Source organism: Gossypium hirsutum, chromosome A05 (genome assembly GCF_007990345.1).
Source record: "Gossypium hirsutum isolate 1008001.06 chromosome A05, Gossypium_hirsutum_v2.1, whole genome shotgun sequence".
Taxonomy (NCBI): Eukaryota; Viridiplantae; Streptophyta; class Magnoliopsida; order Malvales; family Malvaceae; genus Gossypium; species Gossypium hirsutum.
Window position 1 is genome coordinate 12,114,715 of NC_053428.1, and position 20,963 is coordinate 12,135,677.

Sequence of the window (20,963 nt, forward strand, 5' to 3'; positions counted from 1 at the left end):
TATACATGTCAAAACTTAAGCGCAGTTTGTTGTAGCAAAACTATGGGACTTTCACTTATACCTCATAGAACAAGTCCTATACTTGGGAAGGAAAAGAAGAAACAGAACAACAACTAGCCAGCAAGCATCAAACATCGACCTCTCCTTTCATGTGAATCCCTCAAAATTGTAAGACAAGACAACTGATGGTCGCCTTCTTTATCTTTGGGCTTTACCAAATTTACCAGTAATGTTTCTCCTAATGTACTTAAAAAGTTACTTTTCTTTTTTCTTTTTTTGCCTTTTTTCCTTCATTGTTATGAAAGGCCATTGATGCAGCTCTTAATGAAGATCAGACAAGCTGAGCTTTAATTCTTAGCTTTGCGTTTCAATGGGGATTCACTGATTATATAATCCATGTGACAGTTATATGGGAAATTTGGTGGCACCCTAAACCTCACCATACACTTCAATAAATAAAAATATTAAAAACAAAAGAAAATGAACATTTCCTTCTCCCTATTTCATGTACGTGATGTTGGACATCAAGGTCGTGCTTCTTCCGGTGGAAATATTTTTAAAAAAAAATCTCCTAAAACTTTTCACTGTTTGTTTGTGTAAAATAAATTTCATCAAACTATAATGTTTTTCAAGTCAAAGCAAATACTTGTCAGACAGTGTCTTACATTTAACAAACCCCTAACCTTAAACCATTTCACCATTTCTTTCCAGCTCTTGTGAAAATGTCATCACTGATGTCTCTTTGTGTTCAACGGCGGTACCCTCAGGCTCAGGTCATTATATGTGGCTTTTTTTTCCTTTCAAATATAAGAGTTTCCTTGGTACGAAACTAGAATATATATTTGTTCATTAATGTACTTAGTACAAAATATGTAAAAGTTAAATTTATTATTTCGTAAAGTTGAGCAATGTAAGAACAAAAAATGAAATTGTTAATAAAAAAAATTGTAAATTTCAAATTAAAATACAAGTCTCTCATTTTATTTTTGTTTTTATGCATTATCATTAAATATCTCTTCTTCTTCTTTCTTTTTTTTCTTTCCTCTTGCTTTTGGTTTTTGCCAATTATAATCCTCTTTTTTTCACTCCCTTGTTCATCATCTTTCTTATTTTCTTTTTTCTATCAATTAGCAAGATCTTTTATTTTTCATTTTGTCATTCATCCTATCATTCAACTTTTTTTACGCAATCAAATACATGGTAATGGTTCTGCTTTGTTTCTTTTTCTTGTTTTCTTAGTGCTTGTTTGCTAAGAAAAAAATATTATGATGTGATAAGGTGGCTTTGGAACAAAAAGATTCACAATTATTTTTATATGATTTTGATTATGTTGTAACTGCATGTGTATTTTTTTATTATTTCATAAATAGCTCTAAAAAATTGATATGTATTTTTTCAATATTTTATTATACCCCTATAAGATAATGTACCAAATAATTTTTCATATTATAATTATTATTGTATTTATGTTAATTATCCATTCCTGAAGTGATATTTGTTAAAAGTAAAGAATGAGAAACACTTAAATAAGTTTTGTCTTTTTTATTTGAAAGTTCATTTCATTCCATAAACAAAGAGTATATAAGTAAAGCATGAACAAAATTTTTATATAGGCAAAGATTAACAAAGCCACAAACCCTATTATAAATGATAGAGAAAGTGATTGAGCACCTCAGTCTCATACCAGACAAAGCCTTGAAAGGCAAGTGAATTAAATTTTTATGATGAGAAAAAGAGCTTTCATCGCTTGAAACAAGTCTCCTTACCTAAATTGAAAATAAAAAGGACTTGAAACAAACAATTTTCACAACAAAACAATCTTAGCCATCACTTGAAACAAACAATTTTCACAACAAAACAATCTTAGCCATCAATCATAATGTGATGAATTCCTATGTAGTTCATTGCTCCTTTGATAGTGAAAACATCTTTGACTTAAAACAACAGATGCAACGAAACTTAAATAAAATCGAATTTCCACGTAAACTTGATAAATCATAAGTCACTCAAGATTTAGAAAAAACGAGTCACCATGAGACCTAAGCATTATGCTAAACACTGCATGACACAATGGCCCAAACCTTGAGTAAAAAAAACACTAATTATTTTGATGCCGTGTCCTTTCCTAACAGAAAAAATTGGACGAAATCGAGCATGGGAACAAAACTAGAGTCGGTAAGCAAGCTGATGGCTATCTAGTTGTTCAACAGCCATAGTGTTGGCCACACAACAACCAAAAACTAAAGACTTGATAAATCAAAACGTAGCCATTTAAGCTCTCCTATTGAAGAATGGAGCGAACTGGTGACTTAAGTGGAGAAACTGCGAAGTGGGTAGTGTACAGAAGAATAGGCAGTGGTTGGTTGGAACAACAAAGCGTTGGCGTGTGAGAGACCGAATGGAAAATATCGAAGAAAAATTAAAGGGACCTTCTCAAACGAAAACGTTGGAATTTAAGGGAACCAAGAAAGATTACGGACCACACTATTAACAAAGGTAATACAAGAGTGAAAGAGCTCTTCTCGGTTGCTAAACTTAGACTGAAGAAACGGCTAACGCCAATGATAAAGGTCTTCCTTAAGAGTGCAAAACGAGAGAGAAAAGTAGGGAGTTTAAGATAAAAAAGATGAAAAAAAACGTTGGTAAAGAGTCACACTACGCTAAGGAAAATCTCAATAAATTTTGTCTTTGATTTTATGATGGTGGGCTTTTGAATTTGCATAGTCATATTGCTTATGGAGTTCTATACAAGGATAGAAACGTAAATTAGCATAAGGTAAATTAGATGGATCAACTCCACGCTCAAGATGTTGTTATCGTTAATTGAAAATGAAATATCAATGCCTACATTCTTGCTCATTGTTTTACCCAATGTGTATAGTCAAGTCTCAAAATGATTATAATAGTATAATTTACTTTTAGAGTAATTTTAGTTTTGCAAGTCATACTTTTATTTTAATTTTTTTATTCACATTTGATAATTATATTTATTTTAATTCCTGGAATTAAAAAATATAAAAAATAATTAAAACAACACTTTGTGACTTTGAGATTATGAGCATCATCAATTAAAATTAAAATTTTAACGACATAATACAATATTAAAATGTCACAATATTTTAATAATTAAATTATGGTTAAACTAATTAGATCATTAATTTATTAATAAATTTATTTAACCGGTTCAACCATTAAATTAATAATAATTAAATAACTAAATAAAAATTCACAATTCTTTTAAAACATTAAACCAATTCAACTCGTTAAACCATTGATTTTTACCTAAATTTTCAATTTTTACCGATTTTGAATAATTTCTGATTCAATCGGTTCAACCCTTTATTCAAACCAGAATATAAATTGATTCTTAATTCAATTAGTTCAATTGACCCATCTAATCATGTTCCAATAACACTGATTACATATTAAATTTTAATAAAATCTAAATTCAATGGCCAAAATGAATATAGATGTCAAGTTCAAATACTAAAATGAACTTAAAAAAATACTAATACAAAAATTAATCTAGTTGCAAAAGTTAGAAGAAAAATTATATTATTCCTTTCCTTCCTTTTTTTTTTTTAATCTTTCTATTCAAGTAAAGCAAGTGCTAAAATTTCAAATGAAAGAAATGTTGATTTATTAATATTCATCACCCTAAAAGTTTTGAAAAGAATAACTAACTTGCAGCACCTATGATACTCAACGCATCAAAGCATTTTACGAGTAAATGCCATTCCATACAACATCACAGGTAAAAGGAAAACTAAAGCAATTAAGATTCATTACAGATTTGATACAGATAAACATACTATCAGAAATCTTTTTTTGAAAAAGAAATAAAACCAATAAAATGGTTTCATAACATCCATTTCTGGAACAAATATTGAATTTTGATAAAATAAAATAAATTTATGTTAATGCTAAATTTTGTTAAGTTTTTCCATGTTTGTTTCGCTCAAAATAATTTCTGAAGTAAAAAGAAATGTTTTACACAAAATCATCCATCAAAAGCACTAGAAAATGAAGAAAATAAATTCATTTTCTGAAAATTGCTTCCAACAACATAATAAACAATCCCCACACTGCAAAAAATCATAACTTATAAATCACAATGGAGGATAAAGTTTTTGCAAAAGCACATGATATTTCAAAAGCGCAATTGATGTTTCAAACATTAAACATTGTTTCTGTGATTAAAAAGAAAAGGGATAACAATGGCTTATCTTCCTACTTCCAAGTCTGACATTTAATAGACCTAAACACTGACACTGACCTCCTGCTTTTATTTCCACCTGCAAAAAGAAAAAAAAGGCATGAAAATGATCAAGGACATAAGAGAAAGCTAAGAAACATCAGTTAACATTGAAACGGAGCATAAAATCCTTTGTACCTGAGACTGGGATAACCATTAGACAATATGCTCCAATCACTGCCCATCATTGAACGTGGACCATCTCGGTGTTCGCCATCGCAATCCACCTTGACCACGATGAGTTTGGTCAGCTTGCAAACTCTGACGCCTGCCTTGGGGAATTCTATCCGATGGTGAATTGCGATTCCTCCAATGGAGAATTCCCTGTGAGCCACGATGTCTACCTGGAACTCTCTCTTCTGGTGTAGGATTGTTGCGGTGACCAAAGAGTGCTCTATCTGGTGTGGAACTATTATTCTCCCATGTACCATGATCAGATTCTCGATCATATCTGAACCTCCTATTCCCTGGTCTCCTCCTAAATCTATCATGTTCATTATTTCTTGAATCACTAATGAACTCAAGTGCAAGTGTCAAGTATGCAAGATTTATAGTCAACCACGAACGAAAATCCTCGAGATTTGAAATGCTTTCTCCATTACTTTCTTCCCCAGCAACTGGTTGGATTGAACTCAGCATGTCCTCATAATCCCTTTCACGCTCCAACCTAGACCAATCACGCTGTCGTTCTGGATCAACTTCAGTTGGCCGGACCAAAGGATGAGCAGACCTGGCATGCTTCCTGAGTTCACTGTAAGTCCCACTGAAATCGCATGTCTCTGACGAACAACTCCTGGGTTTGGAGTTCATAAACTGACGTGCAGCTTCTACCACGCTCCAGCCATAAATCTCTCCTCGACAAAGAGGGCAAAGAAGCTTTGGCTGCTTATCACTACCAGCCTCGGTTTGCTGATCAAAAAAAGGCAGTGGATTCCTCCAACCATCGGAAGTAGAGGTCAAGTTTCCCAAAGGAATTTCCTGCAACATAGCAGTGGAAGGAGACGACACCGATGACTTACAAAACTGATCAAGACAATTTGAATGGCGGTAGCTTGTATTGCACATAAAAGGGCGACAGCCCTTTTCAAAGGAAGAACACCGCAAAAGTACAGCATTGTGTGGGTGTTCCATGCAAATAGGACACCTTGCATCCTCCCACTCTTTAACATCCTCGAGTCCAAATCCTAGTTCCAACGGATCCTCATGTTGGCATTGTTTGGCATCCCTGCCCCTGGAACTACATGGGTAAGGAGAGACCCTAGAGCGTTCAAAAAAAAGGAACCAACCCTTCTATCCTTTGGCATTTTTTTTCTGAAACTTTAAAAAATTACCAGTAACAATTATCTTAAAAATCTGCCTTTTTTCAACACCTCTATACGGCACTCTTTGAATCCCTAGGATAATAATATTCAATTTATGAGATCGAAATTCATGTGTGAATAAATTACAAATATGAAAATATGCATCAATTGCATCGCTTCAACCATTTCCAAATTTCGTATGACATTTATTATAAACTAAGCATGAAAATAACAAGTCAAAAACAAAAATTCAAGCACATTAAAACAAATCCAGATTCAGTTATGATCATATAAGCCAAATAAATTAAATTTTATCCGAAAAGAAAGAAATCAAACCAAAAAGATTAATCAAGAACAGAATTATTCCCTTAGGTTAACAAAAAAAAAAGACAGAAGTAAATTAATCATAAAACCAGATGCAGTTTGGATGAAATCTAAAGGAATCCATAGGGTTAATCGTTAAAATTAAGGTGAAATTAGACGATTGCTTAAGGTTCGAACGTACCAGAGATTTCTGGAAACAGGAGATTGGAATTTTATTTGAAAGGAGCGTTTCGATGGAAAATAAATTAATTAAAAGAAAATAGTGAGAGAGAGAGAGAGAGCGCGACAGGGAGAGAGACTTTCGAGGTCTTTTAAGAAGCAACAACAGGTAGCCACCTTCTTGTTGGAGAGAGACAAGTGAAAGTACTTAATAGTCCCAACCCAAAGATAATGTTTGGTGGGCATTTTTGGCTTTACGTTTTCCAATTCAACTTCGATTAAATTAGCAGTTTTCCTTAACGTTGCAAAAAACCTTTTATCATCTCAACTTAGAGCTTGTTTGGTTTGGTGTATTGGCTAAGCCAATACACCCCTAATCGGTGGGGCTCACCTAATACCAATCTAAGACGCCGTTTGGTTGAGCGTATTGCTAATACGCGTCTATCCCCTTACTTCCCTAATCGGTGAAAAACACCGATTTCTACTCCCCCCTTATTCTCAGATTAGATGACCCTTCCCTAAACCTTCCCTCTTTTACCCCTAATCGATCCCCTCTGTTTCTCTTCCGTTTCCCACCTTCATCCGAATTGCTTCCTTGTTTCATTGCTTTTTCCCAGTATTATATTCTTCCCTTTTCTGCCGATTTGCTCCCCCGATTATTTTCTTTTCTATTTCGGCCGATTTGCTCACAGTTTCTGCCGATTTGCGTCATCGGTTAGTCTATGTTTCCCGATAGATTAATATCCTTTGCTATTGTAGATGAAAACCAATACTTTCGAGGTAAATATGATCTATTGTTTTTCACTAATCGGTTTCCCCTTTTGCTTTTTTCAGGTTCTTCATTGTGCCCCGATTTGCTAATAGGTTAGTTTTAGCCAATTTTATTCTGTTTGTATTGCATGTTGAATTGAAATGTGTTTTCTGTTGTTGGTTAGGCTTAAGAAATGCATGCCGTTCGAAGTTGTTCTCTCTTCTCTGCTAATCTTCGATTTCTGTTTGTTCTGTTGTAATTTTCGAGTCCTTTTCTGATCTTCAAAACCGCGAATGAGATTTCTTCCAATGTTTGTTTGTTTAAGTGCCTGAACTGAGTAGCAAAAATAGGTAAGATCATTGAGTTCTTTTGGTCCTCTGAAAGTAGCAAAAATAGGTAAGAATGCTGCTAAAGTTTTGTCAATTTGATTTGCCTTTTGCATCTTGCTCACTCTTGATGCTCTATAAGGAAAAGAAAGAGACGGAAAATGGGAGTCAAAGTAAATGGAAATTGTATTGAGAAATTGTGGTGGTAGAGACTAAAGAGAGTATTAGTGGTTATAAGAAGGTGGGGAACTGAAAGAGCGTCAATACTGAGGAAAGGCTTAAAACTTGATATGCAAGTGATTATAGGTATAGACCATAAATCCATGAGATAAATTGAGCTTCTAAATATATCCGTACAACAGAAAACCCTAATAGAACCTTAAAGCAATATCCATTATTCATCCTTGTTGGAAGAGATTGTCTTTAGAGTTAAATTGCATATACCCCTCCTTCCTTGAGTCAAAATAGATGACCTTCCCAATGAACAGAGATTATGTCATTGATCTAGAATTAAAAAGCTCATCACCAAGTTATTTCAATCCATCAACTTATTGCAATCACTAAAACACTTGTAAGGTGTGTAATGGAAAAAACATAAGGCTCAAAGATGTCCGATGAAATAATTTAGTGTTAGAATTTGCAATTTGTGTATCCAAGGCTTGTTCATTTGTTTTCTGTGTCATAATCATGTTTAAGGTGTCATGTATTTATTATAAGTTTTGACATTTTAAAAATAAGTGGTGTTATATTGATTTTGATATGCTTTTGTGCTTGTGTAATATTGTATTTTAGCTATTTTTCTTGTGTCTGTTTAGTAACAATATTATCTCTACTTTTGCCCATAAATTTTGTCGTAGTCTGGTTTTATTTTGTGAAACTTTTTGATGTTGAACAAAAGTTTCCAAATCTTTATTGAATTAAATTAAATTATCATTCATCTAACTAAATTACTCCCGACTCATTCAGACAATAATAGTGCCTCAAATCCTCTTTTGTTTGTTTGTTCTGTTGTAATTTGGTCATCTGAAAGTAGCAAAAATAGGTAAGATGAAAATGTTAGATGATAACGAATGTTCAAAACAATTTATAATGTTAAGAATATTGAATTTCATGCTGAGTGCAGATCAGTGAAACTAGAAGCTGTTAGATATCGAACTGTGTAGTCTGGCTTTGGGGTTTAGGGGTGAAGATACTGATACTGGTACTTAGAGGTCTTTCATGTATTCCATTTTTTCTAAATAGTTAATTAGGATGAACAGAAATATGATTTTTTTAAGATATTAAACATTTTGGAATTTGACAGCTTGTTATTGATTGAATAGGATGTTTGATATGAGTAAGAATTTCTATTTTCTTTTTGTGTTTTAATCTATGAATTTGGGCAAAATATGAATTTGAGTCATATGTATATAACTACTTTATTGTAAATTACGAATAAAATTTGATATTTTCAGCCTTTGATAAACAGAAAAGCTAGTAATATCACAAGATTTTGTTGGTTTGTTCTGGACATTGTTTTGATAGTCTGCTGGAAAATGTTATTTTAGTTTGTTCGTGAGTATAAGATGAAACTGTTGTGGAAGATGAAATGTTATTTTAGTCTGCTGGACCTTGTTCTTGATTTGTTAGTCAATAGAATTTGTTATTTTAGTTCTTTTGGACCTTGTCTGCTGGAAAATTTTGAGTGGTAATACTCTAATGTTTGGTTGTCTACTATGTTACTCGGACTTCGGTGTGAGTGGCAGATTTGGGTATGTATCTAACACAGATATGTTCAATTCTTTCTTAGTTTTTCCATATATTTGGAGGGTCCTTGGAGGGGGGTATATCCTTGTACCCTTGTCCAAAAATGTGCTGGACACGGGTGGTTCAAGAAAAACGAAAAGTCAGAACAACATAGGTTGTCTGTACCATACTGTCTTATGCCGAAAATATTCTGTTTATGGAACCCACCTTTGGTTCATTAGTCCAATAAATTTAGTATTGCTCAATGCCTGCGAAATGATTATCTAGTTGTATTTACTTATTTATCTTGGTTGACTTGAGCATAGCCATGTTTGTTAGCTTTATGCATTGAACAAACACTTGCCCTTTCTCTTTTTGCATTCGAAATTTTTACCTAAGATAATTGTTGCCTTACGGACATAGGCCATGGCCCCCAACTAAACAAGTAAACCCATTGCAAAAATGATTTTGTTCTGTCAAGTTGGAACCGAGGTTTCCAAGATTTATCAAGTGTAATTGGTGACTGATTTTTCCAAAGTGGGAATCTAGCATTGAACTTTTATTTATTTCAGTCAAGTAATTGGGTGGATTTACCATTAAAGGGACAGCTAGAATAAATTGAACTAGGTATAAGCATGTTGAAGTTCGGTGTTAAACATTTTATTTGCTGATTTTTGGAACTTGGCTTGTTCTCTGTTTTAGCTAATGGGATTCTTGCTGCTTGCATAAATTGTTATTTGCTATTTCTGAATTAGGGGATGTTGAGTCAGTTTTAAAATTACACTATTTGATCTGCACTAACTCCTAAGTGATAAAGGAAGTTGAAATTTAAGCTTATGCTTTGTGCCTCTATGCACTTATTCTGTGGTGGTTATATAGACTTCTTAACAAATAGGCAATTATTGTGGTGTTTTTAAAGTCCCAAAATGGCAATTAGCCTAATTGCAATTATACTATGTAAACCTAGAATCTAATTTTAAAAAATAAAAATAAACATGCAAGTTTCTTAACAAAAATATGATAAGCCGACAATTGTAGAAACCCCTTATATCATAGGCTTAGTATGATTTGATTTTCCTAAAAGAAGTAATAATTCCTCGTTGCAACTACTTAAATCATTATATCATATAGATTGGGATAAGAGTATGATTTCAAGAGCATGTGTTTTGAACAAAGGCCATGATAATACAAAGGAAAAAGTCAGCCATTAAAATCAAACAAGTAATTAATTTCATCAAAGAGCATTCAAAAAAAGCATTCAAATTGGCTTTCAAAAAAATTGTAAAAGCATTCGAGAAAACTTGTAAAAGCAAGTAATTAATTTCATTAAAATACCTTTCATTTAATTAATTTTCATGCCCTTCATGATGTTTTAGGGTGAAAGAGTTTGTAATCTATTTCTAAAGCTAAATTAGCATTATATTTTCCTTTATATGACATTTCACCGACCAAAGTAAGCTAATTGACTGATATATATATATATCTAAATCTAGATCAAAATAAATCATATATAATAAAACTAAATTAAAATAAGACCTAAATGAATGAAAGTCAAAAAAAATAATGTTGCTTACACAATCTTTGATTAAACTAATCATAAATAAATATTTATTAATCAATGTTCAAACTTTGAACATGCTTTATTAAACTAATCAATGCTAAAACTTTGAACATGCTTTAATGAACTAATCAATATATTTATACTTAACAAAATGTTATAAAAGTTTTAAAACTTGAATTATACATATACCAACAATTAATTTTAGGTCAATTATACATACACCAACAATTAATTTTAGGTCAATTATCCATGCTTTATAATTTCTTTATTGTTTGGGTGATTCATAAAGAAATGAAATTAAAGTTGCAACGATATCATTTAGTATCAACTATTTTGCTTCGTGTGTTCTAAATTTGTATTGTTTATTTTTATTTTATAATGTGTAATTGCAACTTCAATTCATTGATAGTGTGTGTTATAATTTTAATATGTTGCAGTAATGGCTCGTCCGCCTTTAATTGCACAAAGTGTGAGGCGTAAAAGAATTGGTCTTGCTTTGACATTATGGTTGGAAATCTGTAGAATTGCGATTTGGTTCTTGTTTAGAATGGGTGCCAGCCTTAGCCTACAGACTTATCAACCAAGGATTAGGTCCTACACCTTAGATTTTTATGCAAAACGGGATTATGTGAAGAGGCTTGTCTATGCTAGTGACGAGACTTGTATTGAACAAGTTAGGATGAATAGAACTGCCTTTTGTAAACTATGTGAGATGTTAGAATCGATAGGGGGATTGAAGTCGTCAAGGTTCATGCTTGTTGATGAGCAAGTAGCAATGTTTTTACATATCATCTCCCATCACCTGAAAAATCGAGTTATCAAGCATCACTTTAGAATATCCGGGGAAACTGTAAGCAGAGCATTTCATAGTGTTTTAGATGCTGTCATACGCTTACAAGATGTCTTATTTAAAAAGCCGGAGCCAATTACAGCCGACTCTTCTGACACAAGGTGGAAATGGTTTAAGGTAGTAGACTGAGTTTTAGATATAGCTTGTACAACATTTTTAGTTGACTTAGATTTAAATTAGTATTCTAACACAAGGTTTTATATCATGTGATATAGAATTGCTTAGGTGCTCTTGATGGAACCCACATAAGGATTAGGGTGCCAACAGCTGATAAACCTAGATATCGAACCCGAAAAGGTGACATAGCAACAAATATGCTAGGTGTTTGTACACCTGATATGCAATTTGTTTATGTTCTTCCTGGTTGGGAAGGTTCAGTTGCCGATGGACGGGTGCTCCGAGATGCCATCAGTAGAAGACATGGACTTAAAGTTCCTCATGGTACAGTGTATACTTAGAGGAATTTGAATTACTCATTAAGATCAAACTTTGTTTGCTGAATTAATCATTTTTTTAAAAATTATTTTATAGGTTGTTATTATCTAGTTGATGCTGGATACACAAATTGTGAGGGATTTCTTGCACCATTTAGAGGACAGCGATATCATCTGAACGAGTGGCGTCAGGGTTATCAGCCAAGTTCTCCGCAAGAGTTTTTTAATATGAAACATGCCTCAGCACGTAATGTCATTGAAAGATGCTTTGGCTTATTAAAACTTAGATGGGGAATACTTAGGAGTCCATCGTTTTATCCTGTAAGGGTGCACAATAGAATTATTATTGCATGTTGTTTGCTCCATAATTTTATTCGAACCCATATGAGTATTGATCCCATTGAAGCGGAGGTGGGAGAAGGATTACCTACTAATGTGGTGGATGACGATGAACCGAATATCACAAATATTCATCCATCGGATGCTTGGGCAACTTGGAGGATGGAACTAGCCAACCAAATGTTCGATGAATGGCAAGCATCTAGAAATTAGTTAGGTTTAGGGACAAATTCAGTTTGAATTGATTTGTTGATGTTTTTTTATGTATAAACTTTGTGAAACTTTGGTGGTCTTTATGAAACTTTATGAAACTTTGTTGAATTATAATGTAATTATCTTTTCATTAAGCATGTGTTATAAATTTAAATTTAGTATTGAACTACCGATATAATATTATAAACTGTTCACCCAACAATTAAATGATATTCAAAATAGTAAATAATGTTAATTTGTTTTTTTTTAAGAACAATATGTCAGGTGTTCCACCAACGGGTGCTTCTTCTCAAGCTTCTCGAGGAAGCAAAAGAAAATGGGTTCCAGAGGAGGATGCAGCCTTGGTTTCTTGCATGGTGGATTTGCACAATGTAGGAACATTTAATGCTGATACCGGGTTCAAAGCCGGTTATTTGAACGAGCTAGAGAAAATGCTAGAAAAGGCTTTACCAAGAGCAATGTTGAAGGCGAAACCAAATATTGAATCTCGGATTAGGTGCCTAAAAAGGGAATGGTCAGTCGTCTACGACATGCTTAATGGCCAAAACAACAGTGGTTTTGGTTGGGACGAGCATAGGCAGCTCGTTGTTGCTGAAGATGGAGTTTGGGAATCCTATGTAAAGGTAAAATGTATTTCAAGTATTTATTTGTTTTTTTACAAAACTTATAACTAATATGATTTCCTCATTTTTTTAGAGTCACAAAGAAGCCTCTCAGTTCAGACATCGTTCTTTCCCTTACTACAACCAGCTTACTGCCATATACGCAAGAGATCGGGCGACTGGGAAAGACGCTCAAACAGCTGCTGATGTTCTTGAAGAAATACATGCTGAGGATGATCGTACTACAGATATGAATGAAGAGAGAAACACATTCTATGACTGCGAAGCTGACGTCTCTTTAGACTACATGGATGTTTCCGGTATGGATCCGCGAGGAGATAGAGATCAAGGGGGTTCCTCATCTTCAAACAAGAGAAAAAAGAAATATGATGCTCGTGATAATGTGTATGCTTCATTTGAGGAGGCTGCCACCTTGTTGGGGGAAAAAATCCAGGCCGTTGGCGATCAAATCAGTAGGACTATGGCCTCCGAGGTGGTAGTTCAGCAGAAGTCTGAAGAAAAGATGGAAGAGAAAGCTTCAAATTTATATTCAGCCTTATGGTCAATTGAAGGTTTAACCGACGATCAGCGGTATGATGTTTTGAGTAAAATTCCCGATCATCCAACTCAAATAATCGTTTTCTTCAGTTTACCTTCTGTTGCCCGATTGGAATGGGTCAGAAGATTTCTTTCTCACCATTAAATATCAATGTTCAAACTTTTTGATGTTGTAAAACTTTTGAACATATTGATTATGATGTACAATTTCATTTTCATCTAACTTTTTCTTAGTATAAGTTAATTATGTTTATGCAGAATATAATTTTCAAGTTATATATTTAATAATAATTATGTTAATTTATATTTTACAGTATCATATATTATGATTTGAGTAAATTAATATAAGAATATTAATTATTAAGAATTTTTTAAATTATATAGTTTAATTAAAATACATTTAATAATAATTATGTTAATTTATATTTTACAGTATCATATATTATGATTTGAGTAAATTAATATAAGAATATTAATTATTAAGAATTTTTTAAATTATATAGTTTAATTAAAATATATTTAATAATAATTATGTTAATTTATATTTTACAGTATCATATATTATGATTTCAGTAAATTAATATAAGAATATTATCCAATTAAGAATTTCATTAAATTATATATTTTAATTAAAATATATTTAATAATAATTATGTTAATTTATATTTTACAGTATCATATATTATGATTTCAGTAAATTAATATAAGAATATTATCCAATTAAGAATTTCATTAAATTATATATTTTAATTAAAATATATTTAATAATAATTATGTTAATTTATATTTTACAGTATCATATATTATGATTTCAGTAAATTAATATAAGAATATTAATTATTAAGAATTTTATTAAATTATATATTTTAATTAAAATATATTTAATAATAATTATGTTAATTTATATTTTACAGTATCATATATTATGATTTCAGTAAATTAATATAAGAATATTAACTATTAAGAATTTTATTAAATTATATATTTTAATTAAAATATATTTAATAATAATTATGTTTAAATATGATTAAATTATTTATTATTGATAATAAAAATCTTATTATAATTTAAATAACAATAACAATAATAATTTACCAAAACAAATTTATGCTAAGGGTATTCTAGTCATTTTAGTTTTTTCTATTATGCTATTACACCTCTATTCCATTCAACCAAACACAAGATTACTATTACGCCTCTATTCCATTACATTCAACCAAACAGTGGATTAGCTATTACACCTCTAATCCAATACACCTCTAATCCCAATACACCTCTAATCCAATACAGCGAACCAAACATGCCCTTAAATTCTTAATACTTATTATTTTTAAATTTAAATAAAAAAACCTTTTTAATAAGAGTCGGGTAAGTCCTGCCCATATGTAGTGCGTACATAAATGAATTATTATTAGTTAGTAAATTATAGTTATGTTTTGATTTTCACCATTTAATTAAAAAAAAATTACAATTTCATTATTAAATTATTTAAAAGTTTTTATTTAAATCATTAGGTTATTAAGATTTATTTTAAAGTTTCACTAGTACATTCTAAGCGAGGATTCAACGATCAATATGGTAAATCAATATCAATCGACGAGTAGAAGAACATATTTTAGATCTATGTTAATTTGATGATCAATATCGAAGATCAGAAAAAAAATCATTTAAATTTTGGTTCACAGATTAATGATATCTAAAATTATTTTATTAAAAATGAATTATAAAAAAGAAGAACAAAAATAGTTTTCAATTGATATAGACAGTGCGAACAAAAAAAGACATGTAACTTTAATTTTAATAGTCCAATAATATAAATAAAATTTTTTGAATAATTCAGTACTTAAGTTGTAACTTTTTTTAGTCAAGTAATCAAAACGAAAATTTAGCCATAATTTAGTGACTAATGCTGTAATTTATTCTAATTTAAATATAAAACCCTTTTTAAGAATAGAGTTGGATCGGGTACAACCGGCCCATAGTGTAGTGTGTGTACCCTAAACCCGAAGTCCAAAGCGCAAAAACCCTCGTTCTCCCGTAGCTTTTTCTTCTTGTTGTTTCACTTCTTCCTCATCACGTCTGCTGCAGCCTGCACCGAATACTGCAGAAATTTAGAGGTTCTTCTTGTTTTAATCTCAAAGAAAGAATAAAGGAGTTTGGGTTTGGTTCTGTAAATGGGGAAGCAGAAAGTGAAACCCCTCCTTACATGTTTCACTCAAGAAGGTGATTATCTCGCCATTTCGTCTCCGGATGGAACTGTTAAAGTAATTCTCTTGTTTCCCCCTATCAACTTTTTCTTATGTAGGTTGTCGATATCTCATAATGTTTGCTTTTTTCTTTTTCTTTTTTGGAGTTCTTTTATTGATATTTTATTTCCCTTTTTTTTTCCTTCCTCATGCAAAAAGCAATTGTATAAATTTATAGTTTGTATAAAGAAGTACCGCTACCTATGTTTGTTCAATGCTTATGATAAGGTGGTTGGTTTAAGGGCTAATCCTATATTGGAAATGTTGTTGCGAAGATCAGTTGTGATTAGTGGTAGGTACTGAGACAAATAAACATGTACAAGGAATCAAGCACTCTTTTTATAATCTGTTCAAAAGTGTTGCGTGGTGAAAAGTAGTTTTCCTCATTGAAATGTTACTCTGCGAATATGTACATTTGTCTTGATTAGTTGCAAGAGATATTAAGCAAATGTTCAAACCTGTGAAATGAAGTTTGTTGTTTCAAGTCACTGAATCATGAGTGGTTAATCCAGATTATGATCTTTGCTGAGGAATGGTGGTTGTTTCTTATCAACAATAGCCATTTGAGTTCTCTCATGTAGAAGCTATCTCAAGGGGTTATGGCATCAGTTAATAAAGGTTAAATGAAGTGTGATAAGATGCTGGTTGCTTTTTTTTAATTGATAGCAACATCACTGTAGGGTAGTTAATAGAAATTGTGAACGTGGTTGCTTGTAACTTGATCATTGTTGTACTATGTAATTTACTTGGGATTACAACTCTTATTGCTTAAATGTTTTCTTTGCCATTTTGGTTTCATACTGAAGATTCTGCATTGTTTCAGTCTCTCTCTGGGGGTGTAAATTGTTTCCAGTGCCACCTGATAGAAAGCATTACATAAGTATTGTTTTCCCCTTACATTGGCGAAAATTCATTGCACTTTTGCAGATTTGGAGCACAAGTACTGGGAGTTTATTGGCAGAGTGGAAGCAGTCAGATGGCAACCTTCCTAATAGTTATTCCTGTATGGCTTGCAGTTTTATCCCAAAGAAGGTAGCCCCAGATTCTCTTGAGAGCTTTCTAATGTTCCATGCCTTTTCAGTTTTTTAATCATTCTTCTATTGTTTCTGTGTCGATAATTTAGCATAAAAAGGGGAGTGGAACTTGCTTACTTGCTATTGGATTAAATGAAGGGGACATCTGGATTATTGATGTCTTAGCTGGTGACAAGAAGTGGTCATCTACTGGTTATTATCCTAGGTATGATGATAAATTTGTTAAGAATTATTGTTGCCAAAGTGCTTGGAGGTTCCTCATTTCCATCTGATTGCACCTTGTGTCTATCTTTGTTTATGGTGAAATTTGGTCCCTTTTCTTCTTTATTCTTTTGCATGATTTTGAGTGAACACACTAAGCATGTGAAATTTATTCATGATTATCTTTTTCTAGTGGATAGTTTAGCTGATATTGAGCCATTATTTGTCCAGTGGAATTGCTGGTCTTTCATTCAGAAATAAAGGTCATAGTCTGTATGTCATTGGAAGCAATGGAAAGGCATCTGAAATGAACTCAGAAAATGGAGATTTGATAAGGGAGTTCAAAGCTGCCAAAAGGTCCATCACTTCTTTGACATTTTCACAAGGTCAGTAAGTTATGAAATGTCCACTGCTCTTTTAACTCACTTTCTGTTCCTTGTTAATTATTTTTTCAATATGCTTTTCAGATGGAAAGTATTTGGCTTTGGCCAATGGTAAGCTTCGGGTCTCCAACCTGGAAAACGGGAAAGAGCTTCTAAAGTCTCCTGATGATTTGGTGAGTTACTTGTCTGACATCTTTAGTGATTTTCCTTGTATGCTTGAGGCATTGATGGTTTTTATTAATTTGTTATCACAGGATCCTGTGCAATATATAAGTATATCCAATGATGCCAAGACAATTGTTACATCAGGGTTTGGGGAGACAAATCTTCAAGTCTGGAGTTGTGATTTGAGTTCCAAAACTCTGAGTGGTGGCTCTGTTATTTCAATGCCTCGCCCTCCGTTAGCTTTTGAATGTAAGAATAGTGGTAGTGACGAAGATGGTTCTGTGATCTTGGCACTTTCGGAGTCTGGTATTGCTTATGTTTGGAATTTGGACTCCGTTTCCCAGGATGATGTTGAACCAACGAAGATTACTGTCAAACTTGATAAAGCAGAGGGAGACCAGCAGAAGAGTGCAGGCTCAAGGAAAAGTCGTATTCCTGTTATCTCAGCTAGATTACATGCTACAGGCATGGACCAACAGCTTGTTGCCCTTATTGCTTATGGTCCATTAGATTCTCCACAGTTTAGTCTTGTGAATGTTAGCAAAGCAGGGGAGAATATTGTTATAAATGCTGTGGATCAGACTGAAACTATTCAAGAAAATGGGACATCTTTGTTAAAAGGTGGGAAATTTGTTTTCTAAAATGCCTTTTATAATAATCCATGGTTCTGCAACTTTGCTTATTTCTTAAAGAAAAAATCTCAATATTTTATTTTGAATGGTCAAACTTTATATGCAATTATTTTGAATGGCAGTTGATCCAAATGGAAAACCAAATAAAAAAAGAGCTGCTCCTGATCCAGACCTTGCTACGACAAGAAGCAGAAATGATACTGGTGAGGGTTGATACATATTTCTGGATAAGAATCTGTTTTCTTAAATTGAATGGCTTTTTCTTTTTTCCTACTTCTTTCTCCAAAGTATCTGTTTCTTTGTCCTAATGGTTTTTGGATAAGAATCAAATCATACAAACCTCATGCGCTGCCTCCACTTCCCCTGCTCTCTCATAGGACTTAATGACTCCAAAATGTTTCTTCCCTTCAAACAATAATTTCTATAGAACTTAGCATTTCAATTTTGTGAATGTATGTCATATGCTTGATGTATCAATGTTTATAATAAAACCCTTGGCCAGGAAGAATAAAATATTAAAATATGATGTTTGCTATGCTGTCTTATCTCTTTGTATCATGTACTACACGGGTTTGATTTTGCTATTCATATTGTATCTTAATCCTATTGATAGAGCAACATGTCTTCTGAGGAAGCATCTTGTGTATGTCAAATGAGGCGATACCAAGAACACAGTATAACTTACTGCATTATCGGTGTAAATATGATACATGATTTAATGCCATATCAGATCTCTATAATAGTTGTTAAAACAAGCACTTTTTTCTCTATCTTGAGATTTATTTAACTTGAGATTTTGGAATAGGTCATGGAGAGAATGCTGATGGAGTTCTCGTCAATGATGATCCGAGTGAGCCTACCATGGCTGAGAAACTTGCAAGTTTAAATTTAATAGAAAATGGAAAAAATGAAACCAATGAAAACCAAGAAAGAAAAGAACCCTCTACCCATGGCAAGCCTCCCATCGCAGATTCAGTTAATGTTCTGCTTAAGCAGGCACTCCGTGCTGACGATCATGCACTTCTGTTAGATTGCTTATACACTCAAGATGAGAAGGTCAGCTCATACTGACTAGTCTTTTGTTGACGGAAGTTTATGTATAACAGCAACGCTAATATGAAAACTTTGCTCTTTCTCAGGTTATTGCAAATTCAGTCTCTCAATTAAATCCATCTGATGTTCTCAAGCTTTTACAATCTCTTGTATCTATAACTCAATCAAGGTAATTATATGTTCGACCAACCATGAATTACTTTGAAGACATTTGTACTCTTCCTTTTTCCTTACTGTTGTAATTGTATGTAAAGTCGATTCACTTACTGCTGATCCTGGAGAAAACAGTGATGTTAACAAAGTCTATTCACTCTCTGGTGGCTCATTGCTTTTCTTTTCAGTTTTTTTTTTTCCTTTTCTGGCCCACTGCTTTATTGTTAGATAGCATAGTTCTCTTGATTTTCATTTATAACTTCTGCTGAAATTTTATACACAATATTTCTAAATTAACACAGGGGTGCAGTATTGGCATGTGCGCTTCCTTGGATAAAAAGTTTACTTCTTCATCACGCTAGTGGAATTATGTCCCAGGAATCCTCTCTTCTTGCTCTGAACTCTTTGTATCAGGTCAGATGGGATTATAATTATGGACTGTTCTTTTTAAAAACATATATATTTACATCTTTTATTGGCCTACTTCAATCATATTACTAATATTCATAATGTGAATGCTTGTTTTTATGCAGCTTATTGAATCTAGAGTCTCAACTTTTGAATCAGCTCTTCAAATATCAAGTTGCTTAGACTTCCTTTATGCAGGGGTATGTGTTATGTTAAGGTTTGTGGTGATCGGAATTATGCGTTAATTTTTTAGGACTTATGTTCTTGTTGTTTGCGATTTTGATGACAGATTGTTGAGGATGAGTTTGTTGAGAATGCTGCAATTCCAGTAATATTTGAGGACATGGATGAAAGTGATGAAGAGCAACCGGAAGATGCAATGGAAACTGATGATCAAGAGAACGAAGATGGGGAAGCACTTGATGAAGCATCTGATGGGGTTAGTGATTTTGAAGGGATTGATGATATGAGTGACTGAGTAGTAACGATTGGTTGGGGTTCATTCTGTTGAAAGCTCATAAAGTGATCTGATAACCATTGAAGGAAGAAGAAAAGCAATGAGTTTCACAGACCATGACCTTGTTTCTCATCGGAAAATACACTGCATACTGATTAAGGAAAAGCAAACGGGAGGCATCCTACAAACAAATTCGGAGTTTAAATTTTTGCTCATTCATGTTTTACACCAGGAAGCACACGTACTCGTAGGAGAGGAAGATTTGATGCCAACTTGCAGGTACTGTTGCTATAACCGGGATTCTTTAATGGAAGTTGTTCCTTTCTTGAACAAATACCGAAAATCCCATTGTCCTTCTCAATTTTAGTATCTCTCCAGAATTTGCAATTTTCATCATATTTGCAGGAATGTAATAGTAAAACTTTCTCTAAACCTTTTTTTTTTGTAGTATTTATAAGCATGTATTGTTCTTTAACATGGTTTCATCTGCATAAGAAAAGTGAGATCTTAAAGAGCTTTGAGAGCTTGGATTTGCTTCAATTAATGTTAAATTCTTTTTGGTGCACACTTTACATCATTCCTTTTTAGGCTTTTGTTTCTTTAGAGAATGAAAGTCTGGTACCATATAAAGAATCTTCTGGGGAAAAAATTAAGACATATAGTGGAGAGTATTTTAAATAAATAATTTATTAATTAATGGAATTTTAAAAAAGGGTTTCATTTTAGACTCGATTGTTTAGGAAAAAATTATAAATTATTTAAATCTGAATTATAATGTCTGGTCTGAACCAGAAAGGCATTGCCACTTTATTTTCGAAAATTACGGACAACTT

General features: G+C 32.7%; 1 protein-coding gene and 1 pseudogene across 1 annotated transcript; one reads left to right on the forward strand and one right to left on the reverse strand.

Annotated features, from left to right (window-relative positions):
- Positions 1-4,024: 4,024 nt before the first annotated feature.
- On the reverse strand, positions 4,025-6,216 carry LOC121229344 (uncharacterized; annotated as a pseudogene).
- A 9,145-nt stretch (positions 6,217-15,361) lies between these two features.
- LOC107944969 (WD repeat-containing protein 43) lies at positions 15,362-20,695 on the forward strand. Its single transcript, XM_041113417.1, has 12 exons — positions 15,362-15,662; positions 16,572-16,676; positions 16,768-16,883; positions 17,111-17,265; positions 17,347-17,435; positions 17,517-18,048; positions 18,182-18,262; positions 18,865-19,115; positions 19,199-19,281; positions 19,568-19,679; positions 19,799-19,873; positions 19,963-20,695. Exons 1-12 carry the CDS (start codon positions 15,573-15,575, stop codon positions 20,149-20,151), a joined length of 1,878 nt encoding a protein of 625 aa, XP_040969351.1. The 5' UTR covers positions 15,362-15,572; the 3' UTR covers positions 20,152-20,695.
- Positions 20,696-20,963: the final 268 nt, after the last annotated feature.

Excerpts from the sequence above, each read along its gene's own strand:
- LOC107944969 (XM_041113417.1), top strand. The coding sequence starts at position 15,573 with ATGGGGAAGCAGAAAGTGAAACCCCTCCTTACATGTTTCACTCAAGAA. Across the intron at positions 17,436-17,516 it reads TAAAGTCTCCTGATGATTTG|GATCCTGTGCAATATATAAG; the intron begins GTGAGTTACTTG and ends TTGTTATCACAG. Across the intron at positions 19,874-19,962 it reads TAGACTTCCTTTATGCAGGG|ATTGTTGAGGATGAGTTTGT; the intron begins GTATGTGTTATG and ends TTTTGATGACAG.